The sequence below is a fragment of the Aquarana catesbeiana genome, linkage group LG10, assembly GCF_042186555.1.
Source record: "Aquarana catesbeiana isolate 2022-GZ linkage group LG10, ASM4218655v1, whole genome shotgun sequence".
Lineage (NCBI taxonomy): Eukaryota > Metazoa > Chordata > Amphibia > Anura > Ranidae > Aquarana > Aquarana catesbeiana.
The window spans coordinates 22,963,778-22,983,554 of NC_133333.1; the positions used below are offsets into that span (position 1 = coordinate 22,963,778).

At 43.7% G+C, this 19,777-nt stretch overlaps 1 protein-coding gene across 1 annotated transcript in view; it reads left to right on the forward strand.

Annotated features, from left to right (window-relative positions):
* The first annotated feature begins 4,335 nt into the window (after nucleotides 1-4,335).
* The window catches only part of LOC141110447 (phospholipase A2 inhibitor and Ly6/PLAUR domain-containing protein-like), a 52,965-nt gene continuing 37,523 nt past the window's right edge, over nucleotides 4,336-19,777 (forward strand). The window contains exon 1 of the mRNA XM_073601793.1: nucleotides 4,336-5,000. Coding sequence (XP_073457894.1) covers nucleotides 4,907-5,000 — 94 coding nt within the window. The 5' untranslated portion in view covers nucleotides 4,336-4,906. The remainder of the gene's footprint in view (nucleotides 5,001-19,777) is intronic.

Below are 19,777 nucleotides of genomic sequence, written 5' to 3' on the forward strand. Positions count from 1 at the left end.
CTTTAATTTGACTGTCAAATCAGTTGTAGAGCGGACCTTCTAAGAGCTACTATTAATATCCCTCTTTCTTTCTCACTTTCTTTAGCCCCCCCGCTCTCTCTCTCTCTCTCCCCTTTTATTTCTTTCTTATTTCTCACCCTCTCTCATTTCTCTTCTTCACTTTCTCATCTCTCTATCTCTCTCTCATCATTCTATCTCTCATCTCTCTTCTTCTCTCTTCTTCTCTCTCATCTCTCTTCGTCTCTCTCTCATCTCTCTTCTTCTCTCTTCTTCTCTCTTCTTCTCTCTCTCTCATCTCTCTCTCTCATCTCTCTTCTTCTCTCTCTCATCTCTCTTCTTCTCTCTCTCATCTCTCTTCGTCTCTCTCTCATCTCTCTTCCTCTCTCTCATCTCTCTTCTTCTCTCTCATCTCTCTTCTTCTCTCTCTCATTTCTCTTCTTCTCTCTCTCACCTCTCTTCTTCTCTCTCTCTCTCTCTCCCTCTTTCTCTTATCTCTCATCTTCTCTCTCTTATCTCTCTTTTTCTCTCTCTCTCATCTCTCTAATCTCTTCTTCGCTTGCTCATTTCTCTTCCTCTCGCTCTCATCTCTCTTCTTCTCTCTCACCTCTCTTCTTCTCTCTCTCATCTCTCTTCTTCTCTCTCATCTCTCTTCTTCTCTCTCTCATCTCTCTTCTTCTCTCTCTCCCTCTCTCTCGCTCTCTCTCTTTCTCTCATCTTCTCTCTCTTATCTCTCTTCTTCTCTCTCTCTCATCTCTCTAATCTCTCTTCTTCGCTCGCTCATTTCTCTTCCTCTCGCTCTCATCTCTCTTCTCCTCTCTCTCATCTCTCTTCTTCTCTCTCATCTCTCTTCTTCTCTCTTATCTCTCTTCTTCTCTCTCTCATCTCTCTTCTTCTCTCTCTCTCTCTCTCTCATCTCTCTTCTTCTCTCTCTCTCATCTCTTTCATCTCTCTTCTACTCTCATCTCTCTTCCTCTCTCTCTCTCATCTCTCTTCTTCTCTCTCTCATTTCTCTTCTTCACTTTCTCATCTCTCTCTCTCTCATCTCTCTCTCTCTCTCTCTCTCTCACGCTCGCTCTCTCTCTCTCTCTTCTCTCTTCCTTTCTCCCTCATACCTCTCTTCTTCTCTCTCTCATCTCTCTTCTTCTCGCTCTCATCTCTACTCTTCTCTCTTCTCTCTCATCTCTCTTCTCTCTCTCATCTCTCTTCTTCTTGCTCTAATCTCTCTTCTCTCTCTCATCTTTCTTCTTCTCTCTCTCACCCCTCTTCTTCTCTCTCTCATCTCTTTTATTCTCTCTCTCATCTCTCTTCTTCTCTCTCATCTCTCTCTCTATCTCATCTCTTTTCTTCTCACTCTCATCTCTTTTCTTCTCACTTTCATCTCTTTTCTTCTCTCTCTCATCTCTCTTCTTCTCTCTCTCTCTCGCTCTCTCTATCTCTCTCTTTCTCTCTCGCGCGCGCTCTCTCTCACTCTCTCTCTCTCTCTCGCTCTCTCTCTCACACTCTCTCTCTCTCGCTCTCTCTCTTGCTCTCTCTCTCACTCTCTCTTTCTCTCTCTCGCTCTCTCTCTCGCTCTCTCTCTCGCTCTCTCGCTCTCTCTCTCGCTCTCTCTCTCGCTCTCTCTTTCTCTCTCTCTCTCGCTCTCTCTTTCTCTCTCTCTCTCGTGCGCTCTCTCTTGCTCTCTCTCTCACGCTCTCTCTCACGCTCTCTCTCTCATGCGCTCTCTCTCGCTCTCTCGCTCTCTCTTTCTCTCTCTCTCTCACTCTCTCTCTCTCTTTCTCTCTCTCTCACTCTCTCTCTCTCTCTCCCTCTCTCTATCTCTCTCTTTCTCTCGCGCGCGCTCTCTCTCACTCTCTCTCTCTCACTCTCTCTCTCTCGCTCTCTCTCTCACGCTCTCTTTCTCTCTCTCACTCTCTCTCTCTTGCTCTCTCTCACGCTCTCTCTCTCGCTCTCTCTCTCGCTATCTCTCTCTCACGCTCTCTTTCGCTCTCGCTCTCTCTCACGCTCTCTCTTTCACGCTCTCTCTCATGCTCTCTCTCTCTCACTCACTCTCGCTTTCTCTCTCTCTCGCTTTCTCTCTCGCTTTCTCTCTCGCTTTCTCTCTCTCTCTTTCTCTCTGGCTTTCTCTCTCTCTCGCTTTCTCTCTCGCTTTCTCTCTCTCTCCACTCTCTTTTTCTGTCTCTTTCTTCCTCTCTCTTTCCTAGATGTAATAAAAGTTTAATAAAGGAAATTGAGCATAAAATGTAAACTGTTGCCGCAGCTATCAGCCAGGTGTTGCTTTGTATTTTTTTAATCAATTAAATGAGAACTCTGATTGGTCTTTGTTCTCACTTTCAATACAATTTTGAAATTTTTCTCTTCTTCTCTCTTTCATCTCTCTTCTTCTCTCTCATCTCTCTTCTCTCTCTCATCTCTCTTCTTCTCCCTCTCTCTCTCTCATCTCTCTTCTTCTCTCTCTCATCTCTTTCATCTCTCTTCTACTCTCATCTCTCTTCCTCTCTCTCTCTCATCTCTCTTCTTCTCTCTCTCTCTCATCTCTCTTCTTCTCTCTCTCATTTCTCTTCTTCACTTTCTCATCTCTCTCTCATCTCTCTCTCATCTCTCTCTCGCTCTCTCTCTCTCTCTCTCAAGCTCTCTCTCTCAAGCTCTCTCTCATCATTCTATCTCTCTTTCTCCCTCATACCTCTCTCCTTCTCTCTCTCATCTCTCTTCTTCTCGCTCTCATCTCTCTTCTTCTCTGTCTCATCTCTCTTCTTCTCTCTCATCTCTCTTCTCTCTCTCATCTCTCTTCTTCTCGCTCTCATCTCTCTTCTTCTCGCTCTCATCTCTCTTCTCTCTCTCATCTTTCTTCTTCTCTCTCTCACCCCTCTTCTTCTCTCTCTCATCTCTTTTATTCTCTCTCTCATCTCTCTTCTTCTCTCTCATCTCTCTCTCTATCTCATCTCTTTTCTTCTCACTCTCATCTCTTTTCTTCTCACTTTCATCTCTTTTCTGCTCTCTCTCATCTCTCTTCTCTCTCTCTCTCTTTTTCTCTCTCTCGTTCTCTTTCTCTCTCTCTCTCTCTCTCTCACTCTCTCTCTCTCTCGCTCTCTCTCTCACATTCTCTCTCTCTTTCTCTCTCGTGCTCTCTCTCTCACTCTCTCTCTCACGCTCTCTCTCTCTCTCACGCTCTCTCTCTCTTTCTCTTTCTCTCGTGCGCTCTATCTCTTGCTCTCTCTCTCTCGCTCTCGCTCTCTCTCTCTTTCTCTCTCGCGCGTGCTCTCACTCTCTCTCTCACTCTTTCTCTCTCACTCACTCTCTCTCTCACGCTCTCTCTCACTCTCTCTCTTGCTCTCTCTCTCGCACTCTTTTTCTCGTGCGCGCGCGCTCTCTCTCACTCTCTCTCGCTCTCTCTCACTCTCTCTCACGCTCGCTCTCTCACTCTCTCTCGCTCTCTCTCTCTCACGCTCTCCCTCTCTCGCTCTCTCGCTCTCTCTCTCTCACACTCTCTCTCTCACACTCTCTCTCTTACTCACTCACTCTTTCTCTCTCTCGCGCTCTCCCTCGCTTTCTCTCTCGCTTTCTCTCTCTCGCTCGCTTTCTCTCTCGCTTTCTCTCTCTCTCTCTCGCTTTCTCTCTCTCTCTCGCTTTCTCTCTCGCTTTCTCTCTCTCTCTCTCGCTTTCTCTCTCGATTTCTCTCTCTCTCTCTCGCTTTCTCTCTCGATTTCTCTCTCTCTCTCTCGCTTTCTCTCTCGATTTCTCTCTCGCTTTCTCTCTCTCTCTCTCTCTCTCTCTCTCTCTCTCGCTCGCTTTCTCTCTCGCTTTCTCTCTCTCTCTCTCTCTCTCGCTTTCTCTCTAGCTTTCTCTCTCTCTCTCTCTCGCTTTCTCTCTCTCTTTCTCTCTGGCTTTCTCTCTCTCTCGCTTTCTCTCTCGCTTTCTCTCTCTCTCCACTCTCTTTTTCTGTCTCTTTCTTCCTCTCTCTTTCCTAGATGTAATAAAAGTTTAGTAAAGGAAATTGAGCATAAAATGTTAACTGTTGCCGCAGCTATCAGCCAGGTGTTGCTTTGTATTTTTTTAATCAATTAAATGAGAACTCTGATTGGTCTTTGTTCTCACTTTCAATACAATTTTAACACCCCCTGTATATCGCTCTCCTTCAGACTCTCTCGTTTTTTTCCTTCTCTCTGTTATTACTCAATAACTTTCAGCCACACAAACCCTCATCTGTTTATTTCATAGTGTTGTGTACATTGGTACAGCTGAAGTTCTAATTTGTCTTTGTGGTTACTTTGTGTCAGTCATTGAGCCCCGGGCCGGCCCTCCTCTGTGGTTAGTCATTGTAAAAGGTTAAAGTAATGCAACATAATCCAGTAGCTTGCCCAGACGTGCATGTTCTTGGCTCAGACGGAGGGGTGTGAGTTTCCTTCTACTGAGAATAGAGCTCCTCGCTTATTATCTCCTACGCAGAGGTGAAGCCCTCAACTACTACTCAAGGCTTCCTCCTTCCTCGCTCCTCAATGGTCATAGACCAGACAAGTGTCATCTCCAATTTCGGGACACCAAATTACGGCTTTTAACTTAACTTAGGAGGGATTGAGGCTAAATTTTTCTCTGTGAATCATATTTACATTTTTAAAAAGTCTGACTTGGGAGGGAGAGCCGACTCGACACACCTGTTTTTAGATTGAGCTACCTGCATAGCCTGACATTAATTTAGTCACTCACCTAAGACCAACAGCCTGGAGGCACCACATGGAGTGTTGAATCATCTAGAGTCACTGGGACCATCTACAACCTCAAGGACCAAGGACCAGCCTTATCCAGAAGGTTTTCATTGAAAGGAGAAGGCACAGGACTGGAAAGCTCACACAAGGTCAGGGAGACAGGAAACTGGCTGACATATGGAAATTTAAGAATCTCTAAAAGTCAAATGAGGACCCTTCATCTGCTGACAAGCACGTATCCCTTAACCAAAGGCTCAGCAATGTTCCTCATCGTTATCTGCTCCGCTCTTCTTTCGGCAGGTAATGATTGGCAATCCATGTGTTTGCCTTATTCTTCAACTTGGTGGGAGTAACATTGCAGAAAGACTCTTTTTGAAAACTTACAGAAGTCATAGCAAATTAAATATTGGCACTGTTGCCCGCACTAACCAAGAGAGACCTAACCAAAAATGACCATTTGTAATATAACTAAAGCCTAGAGCATTACTTGTTATGGATCAGATAGTAGTGTAGTTATAAAAAAATTCACATAGCTGTTTATCCATTAAACCTGCATGTTAATTTTTTCGGTCAGAATGGTGAAAAATCCAGTGTTCTCAGGCTATGTCCTTTGCAAATTGAATGCTATTTAATAAAAAAATAAATAAAAAATCAGTGTAGGTGGAAAAAATAACACATGATGGTACTGAGTATCATAGAAAATACCTATGCTTCTCAGCTTCACTTAGTGTCCATATTGTAGCATTTTTCCCATTCACACTGTTTTTTTTTTTCCCAATGATTAACATTCGAACTGCAGAGAACATAGCCTTACAACATTCAATTTGGACCCATTCGCACAGAATGAATTTACATTCAGTTTTGATGGATGGACAGCTATGTGATTTTTTTTTTTCTTTTTTATGAATATTTCCCCTAACCCTTTCGCTTTAAATGTGTGTAAAATAAATACAAAAACGGCTCTGGCAACCAGAGCCGTTTTTGTATTTATTTTACACACATTTAAAGCCTCATTTTAGGCCTGAAGATTACATAAAACTCCCAAAATATTATACGTTTTCTGAAAGCAGACACCCTAGAGAACAAAATAGTGGTAGTTACAGTTTTTCCATTGTCACACCACATTAGAGGCCCCCGATTTACGAAACAAAAAATTTCAATAGAAATACCCTACAGTTATGCCCCATACACACGAGCGAAATTTTCCGTCGGAAAAATCTTGGATGTTTTTTCCGACGGAATTCCGCTTGGCTTGCATACACACGTCACACAAAAGTTCTCTGAACTGTCGACCGTCAAGAACGCGGTGATGTACAACACTACGACGAGCCGAGAAAATGACGTTCAATGCTTCCGAGCATGCGTCAAATTGTTTCTGAGCATGCGTTTTTTTGCGCGTCCGAATTGCATACAGACGAACGCATTTTCAGATAGGAACTTTTTCCGACCGAAAAATAGAGAACATGCTCTCAATCTTTTGCTGGCTGGAATTCCGCATACACATGGTCGCATTTTCTGACCAAAAGCTCTCATCGGACTTTTTCTGGCGGAATTTCCGCTCGTGTGTACGGGGCATTACTTTGAGGACACATAGATGCAATAGAATGCTCAATATTTTTGTAAAATAGAAAAGATGAGGTTGCGCCAAGTATATCGATACCCAATATGTCAAGCCTTAAAATTACACGTGCCCATGAAAGAGCGGCAAACTTCAGGACCCTATGCTCTCCATAGGTGATGCTTTAAAAGCCCCTACGCGTTATCAGATTCAAGTTAACCATAATCAATTGGTCTAGAATTACTGATCTTGTTCCGGGGTGCACGGAAATATGTTACATGTGTAGCGCAGTAGACTTTTCCATGCCCCTGACATGCGCATTTACATTTGTAAATATATGTGAGTGTATGTGGGGGGGGGGCTCACTTTTTTTTTTTTTTTTTAGGGGGGCTATAAGTGCTTGGGTGTAATTTTTCTTTTTAATTACATAGGGGACAAAAAGTCCCCTATGCAATGCATTTGGTGACAGGTCCTCAATAATGAGACATCAGAGGACTCACCTGCCCTCCAGTGAAAGTAATAGTGTGTAGATTGTACTCCATTAATTTCTTCCCCAGCCAGTGATGTTTTATTTTACTCCTCGCTTGGGGGGCATTAGCAGGAAGGGGGGATACGTTTTTTTTCTTTCACTGCAGCCAATCACATTTCAGGTTTTATTCTTAAATCTACAGAGGGCAACGAGACAAGGGGACTGATTGGTTGCTTTGGGCACCATTCATAATGATGTACGTGAGCCTTTCCATATCTTTACTAGTTTAAGATTTTAATAAAGTCGAGCTAAGCCTTAAGACTGATGGCATCAATATGGAAATTGTCCGTGTTTTATTATATAAATGGGCTATTTGAAGGCTTTCATCAGGATTAGTTATCAGGAATTCAGATCTATATAAGGAATTGTGTCGCCTCAGGACTAGAATTTTATCTCAGTGAAATTAAAAACTAGATATCAATGATCTTATCAACAGGCTTCACTTCTTTTTTTTTTTTAACCACTTCAGCCCCGGAAGATTTGGCTGCTGTCCCCCCAAAAATATATAAATAAATATTTTTTTTCCCTTAGTTCAGGCCAATATTTATTCTTCTACATATTTTTGTTAAAAAAAATTGCAATAAGCATATATTGATTGGTTTGCACAAAAGTTATAGTGTCTACAAAATAGGGATAGTTTAAGCATTTTTCTTCTTATTTTTTTTTTTTCCTAGTAATGGCGGCGATCTGTGATTTTTATTGGGACTGCGACATTATGGCGGACACATCGGACACTTTTGACACATTTTTGGGACCATTGTCATTTATACAGCGATCAGTGCTATAAAAATGCACTGATTACTGTAAAAATGTCACTGGCAGGGAAGGGGTTAAACACTAGGGGGCAATCAAGGGGTTAAGTGTGTTCCCGGTTTGTGTTTCTAACTGTAAGGGGAGGGGACTGACCTAGAGGAAGTGACGCATCGTGGTTCCTAGCTGATAGGAAGTCACGATCTGTCACGCCTCTCAGAACAGAACAGGGATTTGTGTGTTGACACACACTCGTCCCTGTTCTGCCTCTCGTGCCCGCGATCGCTCATGGTATGCGGTCATCGCAACCATCGCCCACGAGCATCGGCACCTTCGCTGAGCAGCGGGCGCCTGCGTTCCCGATCCCGCGAGCCGACGCATAGCTACGACGGCTCGCAGGATCGTGCCGACCTGCCGCAGAAAAATGGCGGCGGCTGGTCGGCAAGTGGTTAAATTGTTTCTGTATATAGTGCCAAAATATTTTTGCCACTATATAATATATTATATTAATATATAATTAATTAATTAATACATTTAATATATTTGCTCAATGTATATTCAGGGTTGGCTTCTGTCTTAAAAGTGTTGCACAGTGACTGTGCTTTACTGCTCCTCTCGCAGTGGTCAAAGTTCATGGCCAGGGATGACCTGCCTAAAAACAACAGGATCTTAAAAGTGCATTGGAGGAGTGACAGGAGACAATCTCTTTGTGTGAAGCCCTTGGGAATGGACCCATTGTCCACATGTGAATTGAGATATATCCTGATTTTATATGTTAAAACATTGGAGTAAACTTTGTTGCTCAATGAAGAGAATGTATATGCCCTGATTAAATTGGATGGTTTGCTAAACATTTTCCACACTCTTGTTGTTAGAGTATATACTTCACTACCGTAACTGCTGAACAATTGGGTTTGCCCACCCACCTCCATGGGTATTGACACCATATATGGCCCCTAACAGTTCCAGTTGAGGGTCTCTGTGCTCGCCCCCCCCCCCCCAAGGGGTTCTCGGTGTTGGATGTCCACCTTCCTCTCCCCCCTTTTTTTTTATAAGGGTCTTGGTCAAGCTGAAGCTATTCTACAACATTTCAGAGCCACACAGGGCCCCTTCGTCAGGCAAGTGACTCCCTTGCCTGATGATGGGACTCTGTGTGGCTCTGAAACGTTGCCTTATGTGTATCATGTGACCATGAGAATAAAGCTTTGGACCCTTGTTGAGGAATCCTTGGTGTGCTGGTGGCATTTCTTCACTTGGATTATCTACGGTTCCAAGCCTGTGGTCATTGCACCACCCATTATCACTTAACCACATAAGGACCGAGCCTCTTTCTGAGATGTGTTGTTTACAAGTTAAAAACGGGGTTTTTTTGCTAGAAAATTACTTAGAACCCCCAAACATTCTCCTTCTTTTTTCTAACACCCTAGAGCAGGGGTGTCCAAACTACGGCCCTCCAGCTGTTGCGGAACTACACTTCCCATGAGGCATTGTAAAACTCTGACATTCACAGACATGACTAGGCATGATGGAAGTTGTAGTTCCTTAACAACTGGAGGGCCATAGTTTGGACCCCACTGCCCTAGAGAATAAAATGGCGGTCATTGCAAAACTTTCTGTCACACCGTATTTGCGCAGCGGTCTTATAAGTGCACATTTTTTTTTTTTTTTTAAATACACTTTTTTGAATTAAAAAATAAGACAACAGTAAAGTTAGCCCAATTTTTTTATAGTGTGAAAGATAATGTTACGCCGAGTAAATTGATACCCAACACGTCACGCTTCAAAATGGCACCTGCTCGTGGAATGGCGACAAACATTTACCCTTAAAAATCTCCGACGTTTAAAAAATTCTACAGGTTGCATGTTTTGAGTTACAGTGGAGGTCCAGGGCTAGAATGATTGCTCTCGCCCTACCGATCATGGCGATACCTCACATGTGTGGTTTCATATGCGGGCACTACTCACGTATGCGTTCGCTTCTGCACGCGAGCTCGGGGGGGGGGTCCGGGGAAGCGTTTTTTTTTTTTTAAATGTTCTTATTTATTTTACCTTTTATTTTTTATTTTTACACTGTTCTTTAAATTAAAAAAAAGTGTTGCTTTCATCCCTATTAAAAGGAATGTAAACATCTCTTGTAATAGAAAAAAACATGACAGGACCCCTTAAATATGAGATCTGGGGGTCAAAAAAAAACTCAGATCTCATATTTACACTAAAATGCAATAAAAAAAAAAAATAATAACATTTGTCATGTAACCACCCTGGCGGTATGATTATGTCAGATTTTTGCATCTCAAAGCGGTACAATTATTTTGCATAGAAATTGGGCGTTTTATATTGTAGGTCTGTAATTTTTAGCAATAACACACATAAATCTGTCTGAGCAAGAGTCTAGTTGACATCTCGGGTATGATAAAGTTTGAAACACAAAATCATAAATTATAATATAATAAATAACTATAAATAATTATAAAACAAAATAATATAATAATGATAAAATGAATTTCCCCACGATTCACTATCACTCAATTCTGCGAGTGATTCTAATTTACTATCACTGTTTTCTAGCTGGTCTAAAACCACTTTTGCTGTAAAGGGACACTTTTTGGTTGCTATGGACAATCTCCAGTTTTCAGGCACAAAGAACAGTATATATCATATAAAACTGCATGCAGGGCACTGGACAAACCACTAGGGACAAAAGGGATGTGAAATAATTTCATACAGTACTGTAATCTGTAAGATTTACATTTTTTGAATTTGCCGCCGGGCTCCACCCCCATGCGTCGAGACGCTCGCAGGGAACGGAGCCCGACACACAGGACATGGGGGCGGAGGACACAGCCCACGGACACAGCGGGGGGACATCGCAGGATCCTGGGGTCAAGGTAAGTACCAGGATCCTGCAATGCAATCCCAAGGCTCAGGGTTACCGCTAATGGTGCTGACATTTAACCCCGAGCCACGGGAAAACCGCCAGGGAGGTTAAAAAAAAAAAAAAAAAGGCCCTTTAAGAGCTATGGGCGGAACTGATGTTTTGACGTCGCTTCCGCCCTGCAATGGTATGGAGACGGGTGGGGGCCATCTTCCCCTCACTCGTCTCCATACCCAGCATGTGAAAGGATCCGATTGCCTCCGCTGCTGCCGATGGCTCCGGTAAGCGGCAGAGGGCACCAGAGCGCAGCGGGAGGGGGCCCTTTCCCAATGCTGATAAAAGTGATCTTGTGGCGAATCCGCCGCAGAGACCACTTTTATCTGAAAGAGGACCGGCGGCCGAAGAAGAGGATACAGGGGTTATGGCAGCTAGCGTCCAGCTAGGACGTATATCAGCATGCGGCGGTCCAAAAGTGGTTAATAGCCATTTTCAGGAGCGTGGATCATTTGCTTCTACAGGTCACATGAATAAAATATATTAAATGCACATATAATTTTATAGCAATATTTTTGTTGGCATGATGGGGTTGTTGGCATGATGATTTTTGTTGGCATGATGGGGTGATGGGGTTTCTTTAACTTTGTTTCAATAACAATAACCTTTAAAAGCCTTTCCATAACTCTCTAAAATGCTATTAATTGCTCTTTATAAGTATCATTTTTTACCACTTTATACAAACACTTGTGTTGAACATTGGTTGAAGTGGTTTTGAATTGTATTTGTGAGATATTTCAATCCTTGGTATCTTCCAGCCGGTCGGCCGTCAGAGAAGCCTTTTTGGGCAGCAATCTGGGAGGAAGCCAGGAGGAAGTCTATAATTACAGAGTCACATACATAGTAGCAGTATGTGTCTTTATATAAACTGTTTTGGCAGTTCTATACAAGAGATACACAATATCACATAAATAAATGTCTAGCTATGTAAACCTTCTATAGAATGATTACAGGATTGCTTATTTGAAAGTCAAATGTTACAGCTGTATTTATGATACCAATCCCATTAATGTGACAGGCGGCAATACATTTTGATAGATGCTGTAACCCTTCCTTATTCTATCCAAAAAATGAATAAATAATGTCTTGACCCTAAAAAGCCCTTTAAGTTGGGATGAGGTTGACTTTTCTATAATATCTCCATATCCCCTAAAAAAATTGAAATAACCTTCCTAAAGCCACATCTGTGCAAACTTGTTTGGAAGAGAGAAAGGGTTAAGGGCCACAGGGCCCTAATTCTGACTTTTCAGGCAAGATGAACAATGATATAGTACAAAAATATATTTTATTAACAATAAGTCGTATCGAACAGGTCAAGTAAAAAAGAGAATTCAAAACATACGATAGGCATACGATAGTAATGAGTATCTAGTGTAAACAAGAGAGATGACACCAAATAAACCACAGTGAGCCCCTGTGCGTCAACGCGTTTCGCTGTTTTGTTTCGTCAGGACACACTTGGGGGTAGTTAGAAGGAACAGGTCTCACTATCAAAGATAAGACTAAGCACTTTTTGCTTAAATGTAACAAGAATCATTTTTTTTCTATAGAAAATTACTTAGGACCCCCAAATATTATATATATATTTTTTAAAGCAGAGGCCCTAGAGAATTAAATTCGTGGGTTTTGCAATTTTTTATGTCACAGGGTATTTGCGCAGCAGTTTTTCAAATGCATTTTTTGGGGAAAAAAATACAGTTTTTTTTCAATTTTAATGCAAAAAAAAAAAAACCCCACAATGCATAACCCATTATGTGAGGTTTCCCCCAGAGGGGTTTTAACCACTTCCCTACCCGCCCATAGTCATATGACGTCCACAGATGGGATCTCCCATCCTGGGTGGACGTCATATGACATCCTGGGATTCCCGGCCGTCTAGGGGGTGCGCGCGCGCCGCCGGGAGCACGCGCGCGCGCCCGCTGCGTTCCTCGGGACCCGGTGCGTGTGCCCGGCGGCCGCGATGTCCGCCGGGCACCCGCGATTGCCCGTTAATCGGGCCGGCATGTGGATCTGTGTGTGTAAACACACAGATCCACAGCCTGTCAGCTCTGAGGAGAGCGATCTGTGTTCCCAGAACGGAGGAACACTGATCGGTCTCCTCCTCTAGTGCATCCTCTCCCCCTTCAGTTAGAATCATTCCCTAGGAAACATATTAACCCCTCCCCGCCCCCTAGTGGTTAACCCCTTCACTGCCTGTCACATTTACACAGTAATCAATGCAATTTTATAGCATTGATCGCTGTATAAATGTGATTGGTCCCAAAAATGTGTCAAAAGTGTCCGATGTGTCCGCCATAATGTCGCAGTCACCAAAAAAAATCGCGATCGCCGCTAAAAAAAATTAAAAAAAATATTTTTTTTTTAAATGCCATAAATCTATCCCGTATTTTGTAGACGCTATAACTTTTGCGCAAACCAATCTATTTGTGGTGAAAAAAAGGATGTCAATTTCTTTTGGGTACAACGTCGCACGACCGCGCAATTGATGTTTAAAGTGCGACAGTGCTGAAAACTAAAAATTGGCCTGGGAAGGAAGGGGGTGAAATTGCCCGGTATTGAAGCAGCAATGTAAATAAGTAATAAATGTGGTTTGGAAAAATACGTTCTTTTTTTATAAGTTATTGACATAAAGATTAAAATATGAGCTCTTTAGGGGAGCATGCCCCAAGGTACAAAGAAAGCAAAAACTGAATTGTACATAACGTTACATGACAATATGTCTAATGTATGACAATGGCTGACGTGTTTCGACCCATGTTGTTGGTGTCTTCTTCAGAGGATAGGTTTGCTGCAAAGAAATTGCATTTAGCACAACAGATTGAAAAATGCATGAAATGCTAGCATGTACAGAAGGTGACCATCTCACATAGAACTGGCAGATGATCCTGTGTGATACAAGGCCAGGTAAAACCCCAGGAGGAGACGACAAGTCACTGAGTGCAGCTTGCAAGGAGTCACACATTTATGTACCCCACATGGCACACCGGGCCGGGTGGGGTGGACACCTGCAGCAGAGTTCCAGAGCATAAATACATAAGATATATGCTAAGTAGTACGTATACAAAATTTGAAAGTTTAATAATTTTATTTATAATTAATGGCACGGTCAGAAGCAAACCCCTTACAATACATAACCCATTTTTTTTGGTAAAATATAAAAGACAATATTACACCGAGTAAATAGATACCAAACATGTCATGTTTTAAAATTGGGCACGCCAGCGCAACGGCATCAAATCATGTAGATTTTACTCTCTATATCTATAGGTGATGCTTTCAAAGCCTTTATAGCAGGGGTAGGCAACCTGGGGCCCTCCAGCTGTTGCAGAACTACAAGTCTCATCATGCCTCTGGGAACAATTGTAACTGCCAGCCTTGCAATGCCTCATGGGAAATGTAGTTCCACAACAGCTGGAGGGCCCCAGGTTGCCTACCCCTGCTTTATAGGTTACCACTTTAGATTTACAGTGCTAGAATTACCACCCATGCTCTGACGTTCGCAGCGTCACATGTGTGGGATTATTGCTGTTTGCGTGCTTGCAGGACCCATGCTTTACATATTTTTTTTATCAATTTTATTGCCTTGTCCTTGAGACAGCAATAGGCAGGTGACAGGTACTCTTTATGGGGCGATCTGGTTTCAATAAGACCCCAAATCCCTCCTCTGCACTTAAAAGCATTCAAAAACACAGAGATCGGTATTTTTGAATACATTTCATTATTTGAAAATGGCACCGAAAACATCCTCGTAAACCAGAAGTGATGCCATGGCTTCCGGATTACCATTACAGACAGCCCATCAAAGCTGATCCCGGCTTAGTTGGGCTTAGGGCTGCAACTAACGATTATTTTCATAATCGATTAGTTGGCCGATTATTGTTTCGATTAATCGATTAATCGGTTAATAACCTTACAAAAGAGTGTGGTGTATAATTTAGTTAATATTTAAAGTTTAAAAAAAAAGGACATTTATTCCTAAATATCTCTATACGTAGGGGTAAATATAAAATAACCAACTATATGGTTAGGGAGTAAAATCTTTAATCCACTCTGAGAATAACAGACAGAAGAGATATACTCTATATACTATTAGAAGGAGATATACTCTATATACTATTAGAAGGCGATATACTCTATATACTATTAGAAGGAGATATACTCTATATACTATTAGAGGTTGAATCTTGTAAATATCATCAGACTCAGATCAAAGTTTTTTTATTGTTTTGCAGATTTTCAAACAGAACTGTAATATTATATGCTTTTCTGCAGCTTCTCCATTGAAGTATATTGAACCAAAAAAGCACTGTTTTGCATTGAAAAAGGTCCTTGACCCTTTCCAAATACACAGCAGCTGAAAAAAAGCATAGATGAGAACGTTAAATGAACTGTAGTGCATTTCTGCAAAAAGCACCAAAAAAACACATAGGTGGGAACCAGGCCTAAGACATTTAGTAACATAATGGAGTTAAAAAAAAAAATTAGCCCTTCGTTTTTTTACTGTGCAACAGTGAAAGTAATGTTTACAGTAGAGATTATTTGCTCTTTTTGTACTATAAAGGGCTAATTTTAGCTTTTTTTAACCCCATTATGTTACTGGCCAATTAATCGATTATGAAAATAGTAATCGATTAAATTCATAATCGATTAGTTGTCGATTAATCGATTAGTTGTTTCGGCCCTAGTTGGGCTGTCTGGCCAGCCAGGGGACGTTTCAGCTGGTCGATTGGGTCTCCCGCTGGGACAGGAAAGAGGGAGAGAGCCATGGAAGGTGGCGGGAGGGGGAACTACCCGCCCAGTGCTTGTAATAGCAATCAAGTGGCTAGTTAGCCGCTCAGGTTGCTATTACAAGAAAGCTGACTGTCAGCTCTAAAAATCATTTGGTGGAGGGGGGATTATGGTGTGGGGGTTGTTTTTCAGGGGTTGGGCTTGGCCCCTTAGTTCCAGTGAAGGGAACTCTTTTTTATGCGTCAGCATACCAAGACATTTTGGACAATTTCATGCTCCCAACAGTTTGGGGGTGGCCCCTTCCTGTTCCAACATAACTGCGCACCAGTGCACAAAGCAAGGTCCATAAAGACATGGATGAGCGAGTTTTGGGTGGTGGAACATGACTGACCTGCACAGAGTCCTGACCTCAACCCGATAGAACACCTTTGGGATGAATTAGACTGCGAGCCAGGCCTTCTCGTCCAACATCAGTGCCTGACCTCACAAATGGGCTTCTGGAAGAATGGTCAAACATTCCCATAGACACACTCCTAAACCTTGTGGATGGCTTTCTCAGAAGAGTTGAAGCTTTTATAGCTGCAAAGGGTGGGCCAACTCATTACTGAACCCTACGGACTAAGACTGGGATGTCATTAAAGCTCATGTGTGTAAAGGCAGGCGTCCCAATACTTTTACAATATAGTGTATATCTCTCAGAGACTGCAGTACTCTAATATCTGAATACAGGATACTTAAAAGTATATACAAAAAATAGGCATTCTGTCACTTTAACATTTCACAAATTCATCTCACCATAAAGTGGATAAGAACAATTCTTATAGAAACATAATCTAAAAAATCCAAATCTATCTATCTATCTATCTATCTATCTATCTATCTATCTATCTATCTATCTATCTATCTATCTATAGAGGTGCAGCGCAGCACTGGAGCCAGCGGTAGAGGAAGCAGAGCCGATGCTTTCTGTATAGCAGGGCCTTCTGTCACATGGGCAGGGCAAAGGGGGTGGAGTCAGGGTGGGGCCAATGGGGGTGGCAAAATTAGGTTTTCGCCTAGGGTGTCAAAAATCCTTGTACCAGCCCTGTGTATACTTGTCAAGCCAACCTTATGCTATCTGAGGAAAGTGATTCAGGCAGCTGTACTGGCCATGGTGGATGTCAGCAGGTAGATTGGAAGGAGATCAGCCAACATCCAGGGCGTGTTGGGTGGACCTACGTATGAGGGCAGAGGAGAGGGAGAGGATAGGGTGAGGAAGAGAAGAGAAGGGGGAAGAGGAGGAGAAAGGAGATGAGAGGAGAGGAGGGTACACAGATTTTCCCCATTTTGCTCATTTGAAAATCAAAATACAAGGTGACGTTAGAAATACGAGGGGAGGCCAATATTTTCTTACCTTCACCATGATCAAAAAGTACTAGGGATCTGATTTTGAATTTCGCAGGTATATAGGAGGATATCCCAGTAATATGCATGTTTTTGTAGGTCATGGTGAATTATAGTTAGAGCCAGGAGAAATGGAGTAAATGCCGAACAAAGTTCGGATGAATGTTGTACCTTAGCCTTTTTGGGGGTGGGTGATGAAGCATGTTTCCATTATTTACTCATTTCTTTAGTCTCAGGATCATATAGATATACCCAGCTTTCATCCACGGTCCATACACAGCTGACATCTCTTCATGGATTTTTTCGGCAGATTTCCCTGATGGAGGAACCTAATCACGGCTCCGTATTCAGCTTTGTTCAGCATGACACCTACTCCATTTCTCTTGGCTCTAACTATAATTCACCACGACCTATAAAAAAAAAAATTGGCATGCATATTACTAAGATATTCACCTATAAACCTGCATAATTTCAGATGATCTAGATCAGGGGTCTCAAAGTACCGGCCCGCGGACCGGTTAAAAATGGCCCGCAGGCAGGGCCGATCCAGGACTAGAGGTCAACCGATATTTGGCCGTTCTATAGCACCAGCCACTGTTCCTCCTCCTTTCTCCACACTCAGCGCTTGATGCTTGTGTGAAACTGACACGTAACAGGAGGAGAGAGACAGAGGGATCTGTCAGATTTGAGGTTGATGTCCGGGGTGGGCGGGACCCGGCCAATATCAAACACCAGCCAATGGGATCTGGGCGGGCCGCTACGTGTATGTGGCCCGCCCCTTTTCTTAAGCAGCCCAATCATTGGCTGATGTTTGATAGCTGCTGGTCCCGCCCACCCCAACATTAACCTCAATTCTGACAGATCCCTCTGTCTCTCTCCTCTGTACTACGTGTCAGCTTCACACAAGCATCAAGCGCTGAGTGTGGACAGCTCCTTGACAGTTTCACACACGGTTACACTCCGCTCAGTGTGAAACCTGCCAGTGCCATCTGTCAGTGCCAGCTGCCACCGCCAATCAGTGCCAACCAGTCTGCCAGTGCCACCTGCCACCACCAATCAGTGCCACCGCCAACCAGTGCCTGCCAGTGCCACCGCCAACCAGTGCCCCTGCCAATCAATGCCACCTGCCAGTGGCAACCAGTGCTACCTTCCGCCACCTGCCAGTGCCACGCCAATCAGTGCTACCTGCCAGTGCCAACCAGTGCCTGCCAGTGCCACCTGCTGCCACCTGCCAGTGCCACGCAAATCAGTGCCACCTGCCAGTGCCAATAGTGCCACCTGCCAGTTCCAAACCAGTGCCACTTGCCAATGCCTGCCAGTGCCACCTTCCAGTGCCAACCAGTGCCACTGCCAATAAGTGCCACCTGCCAGTGCCATTGCCAATCAGTGCCACCTGCCAGTGCCAATCAGTGCCACATGCCACCTGCCAGTGACAGACAGTGCCACCTGCCTAAGCCATCCAGTGCCACCTGCCACAGCCAACCAGTGCCATCGGCCACAAAAATCGGCATCATATATCGACCGCCCCGATTTCTAAATATCGGCATCGGCCAGAGAAAAACCCATATCGTTCGACCTCTATCCAGGACGTCTTTTTGAACTGCACCCAGGCACCGCAGAGGGGGAGGCGCCAAAGAGCTTTACCTCTCCATCTCTTCTGTCCTCTCCGCTGCATGCTGCTGCAGCCCAGAGAGAGAACAGAGCAGAGGAAGGAGCGGAGGAAGGATCCGCTCATCGATCCGCCCACCTAGGCATTGACGATCGACCAGAGCCCCAAACCGGAGTCCTGCTGCCACTTCAGGGCGGGGGATTGTGTTCTCTGGGTCCCCTGTCACTAGGCCTATATGGAAGCCAGGAGGAGAGGACTCGGGAGGCAGATGATCCTAACTGCCAGGAGAGGTGAGTGAGCATCACACTGAGGCAAAGTCCTTAGTGGGGTGACTGGGGTAGAAATTTGTGCAGTGTGGGGGGTATTTTATGCAGTGTGGAGGGTGATTGTGCAGTGTGGGGGGTAATTGTGGAGTGTGGGGGGTAATTGTGGAGTGTGGGGGGTAATTGTGGAGTGTGTGGGGTATTTTATGGAGTGTGGGGGGGTATTTGTGCAGTGTGTGGCTATTTGTGTGTGTGTGTGTGGGGGGGTAATGCTGAGGGTTAATAATGCGTTTGCTGACACCGATGCTGGGTTAATAATGCGTTTGCTGACACCGATGCTGGGTTAATAATGCGTTTGCTGACACCAGTGCTGGGTTAATAATGCGTTTACTGACACCAGTGCTGGGTTAATAATGCGTTTACTGACACCAGTGCTGGGTATAATGCGTTTGCTGACACACCAGTACTGGGTATAGTATAGTATATTATTGCTGGTATAGTTTATTGCTTTTGAAGTTTTAAAAGTTTGCATGCGGCCCCCATGGGATATGAAAACTTGTCATGCGGTCCTCAGGCAATTTGAGTTTGAGACCCCTGATCTAGATCATGGTGAGGGTAAGAACTTATTGGCCTCCCCTCGTATTTCTAACGTCATCTTGTATTTTGATTTTCAAAAGAGCAAAACAGGGAAAATCAGTGTCCTCTCCTCTCCTCTCAACTCCTTTCTCCTCCTCTCTTCCCCCTTCTCTTCTCTTCCTCACCCTATCCTCTACCTCTCCTCTGCCTTCATATGTAGGTGCACCCAACACACCCTGGATGTTGGCTGATCTCCTTCCAATCTACCTCCCCTCGTATTTGTTAGTACTACGTGACCAAACTCCTGTAGCTACACAGAGCTTGTTCTTTCCATGATGACGAAGCTCTGGAATCCCAGAGACTTCCCTGCACGTTGTAGACACATCTGAAATGAATTTCCCAGCTGCCACACTCGGAACTGTAACAACATCCGGAGGTGAAGCCCTACAAGCCCCCGAGGGGTGTGCCGCACGTGGCTATGACACAGCACAGACAAAATGCTTTCAGTTTTCAGGGTTTTAGGTCATGCTAAACCTGTCTGCTATGTATGCAAAAATGAAAGCTTAAATCTCAGCTCCAGGCATGATCTTCATTTTGGTACATTGTAAGTCTCTCCTACCTGATGGGAAGCAGACAATCACTGTTGCCGTTGCCATCACTACAGTAAGGTTGCCAGATTTTCAAAATCAAATCTGGGGACACTCTTCTGACCACCCCCACTTTTAAACTACACCCACAAATTATTGCACCTT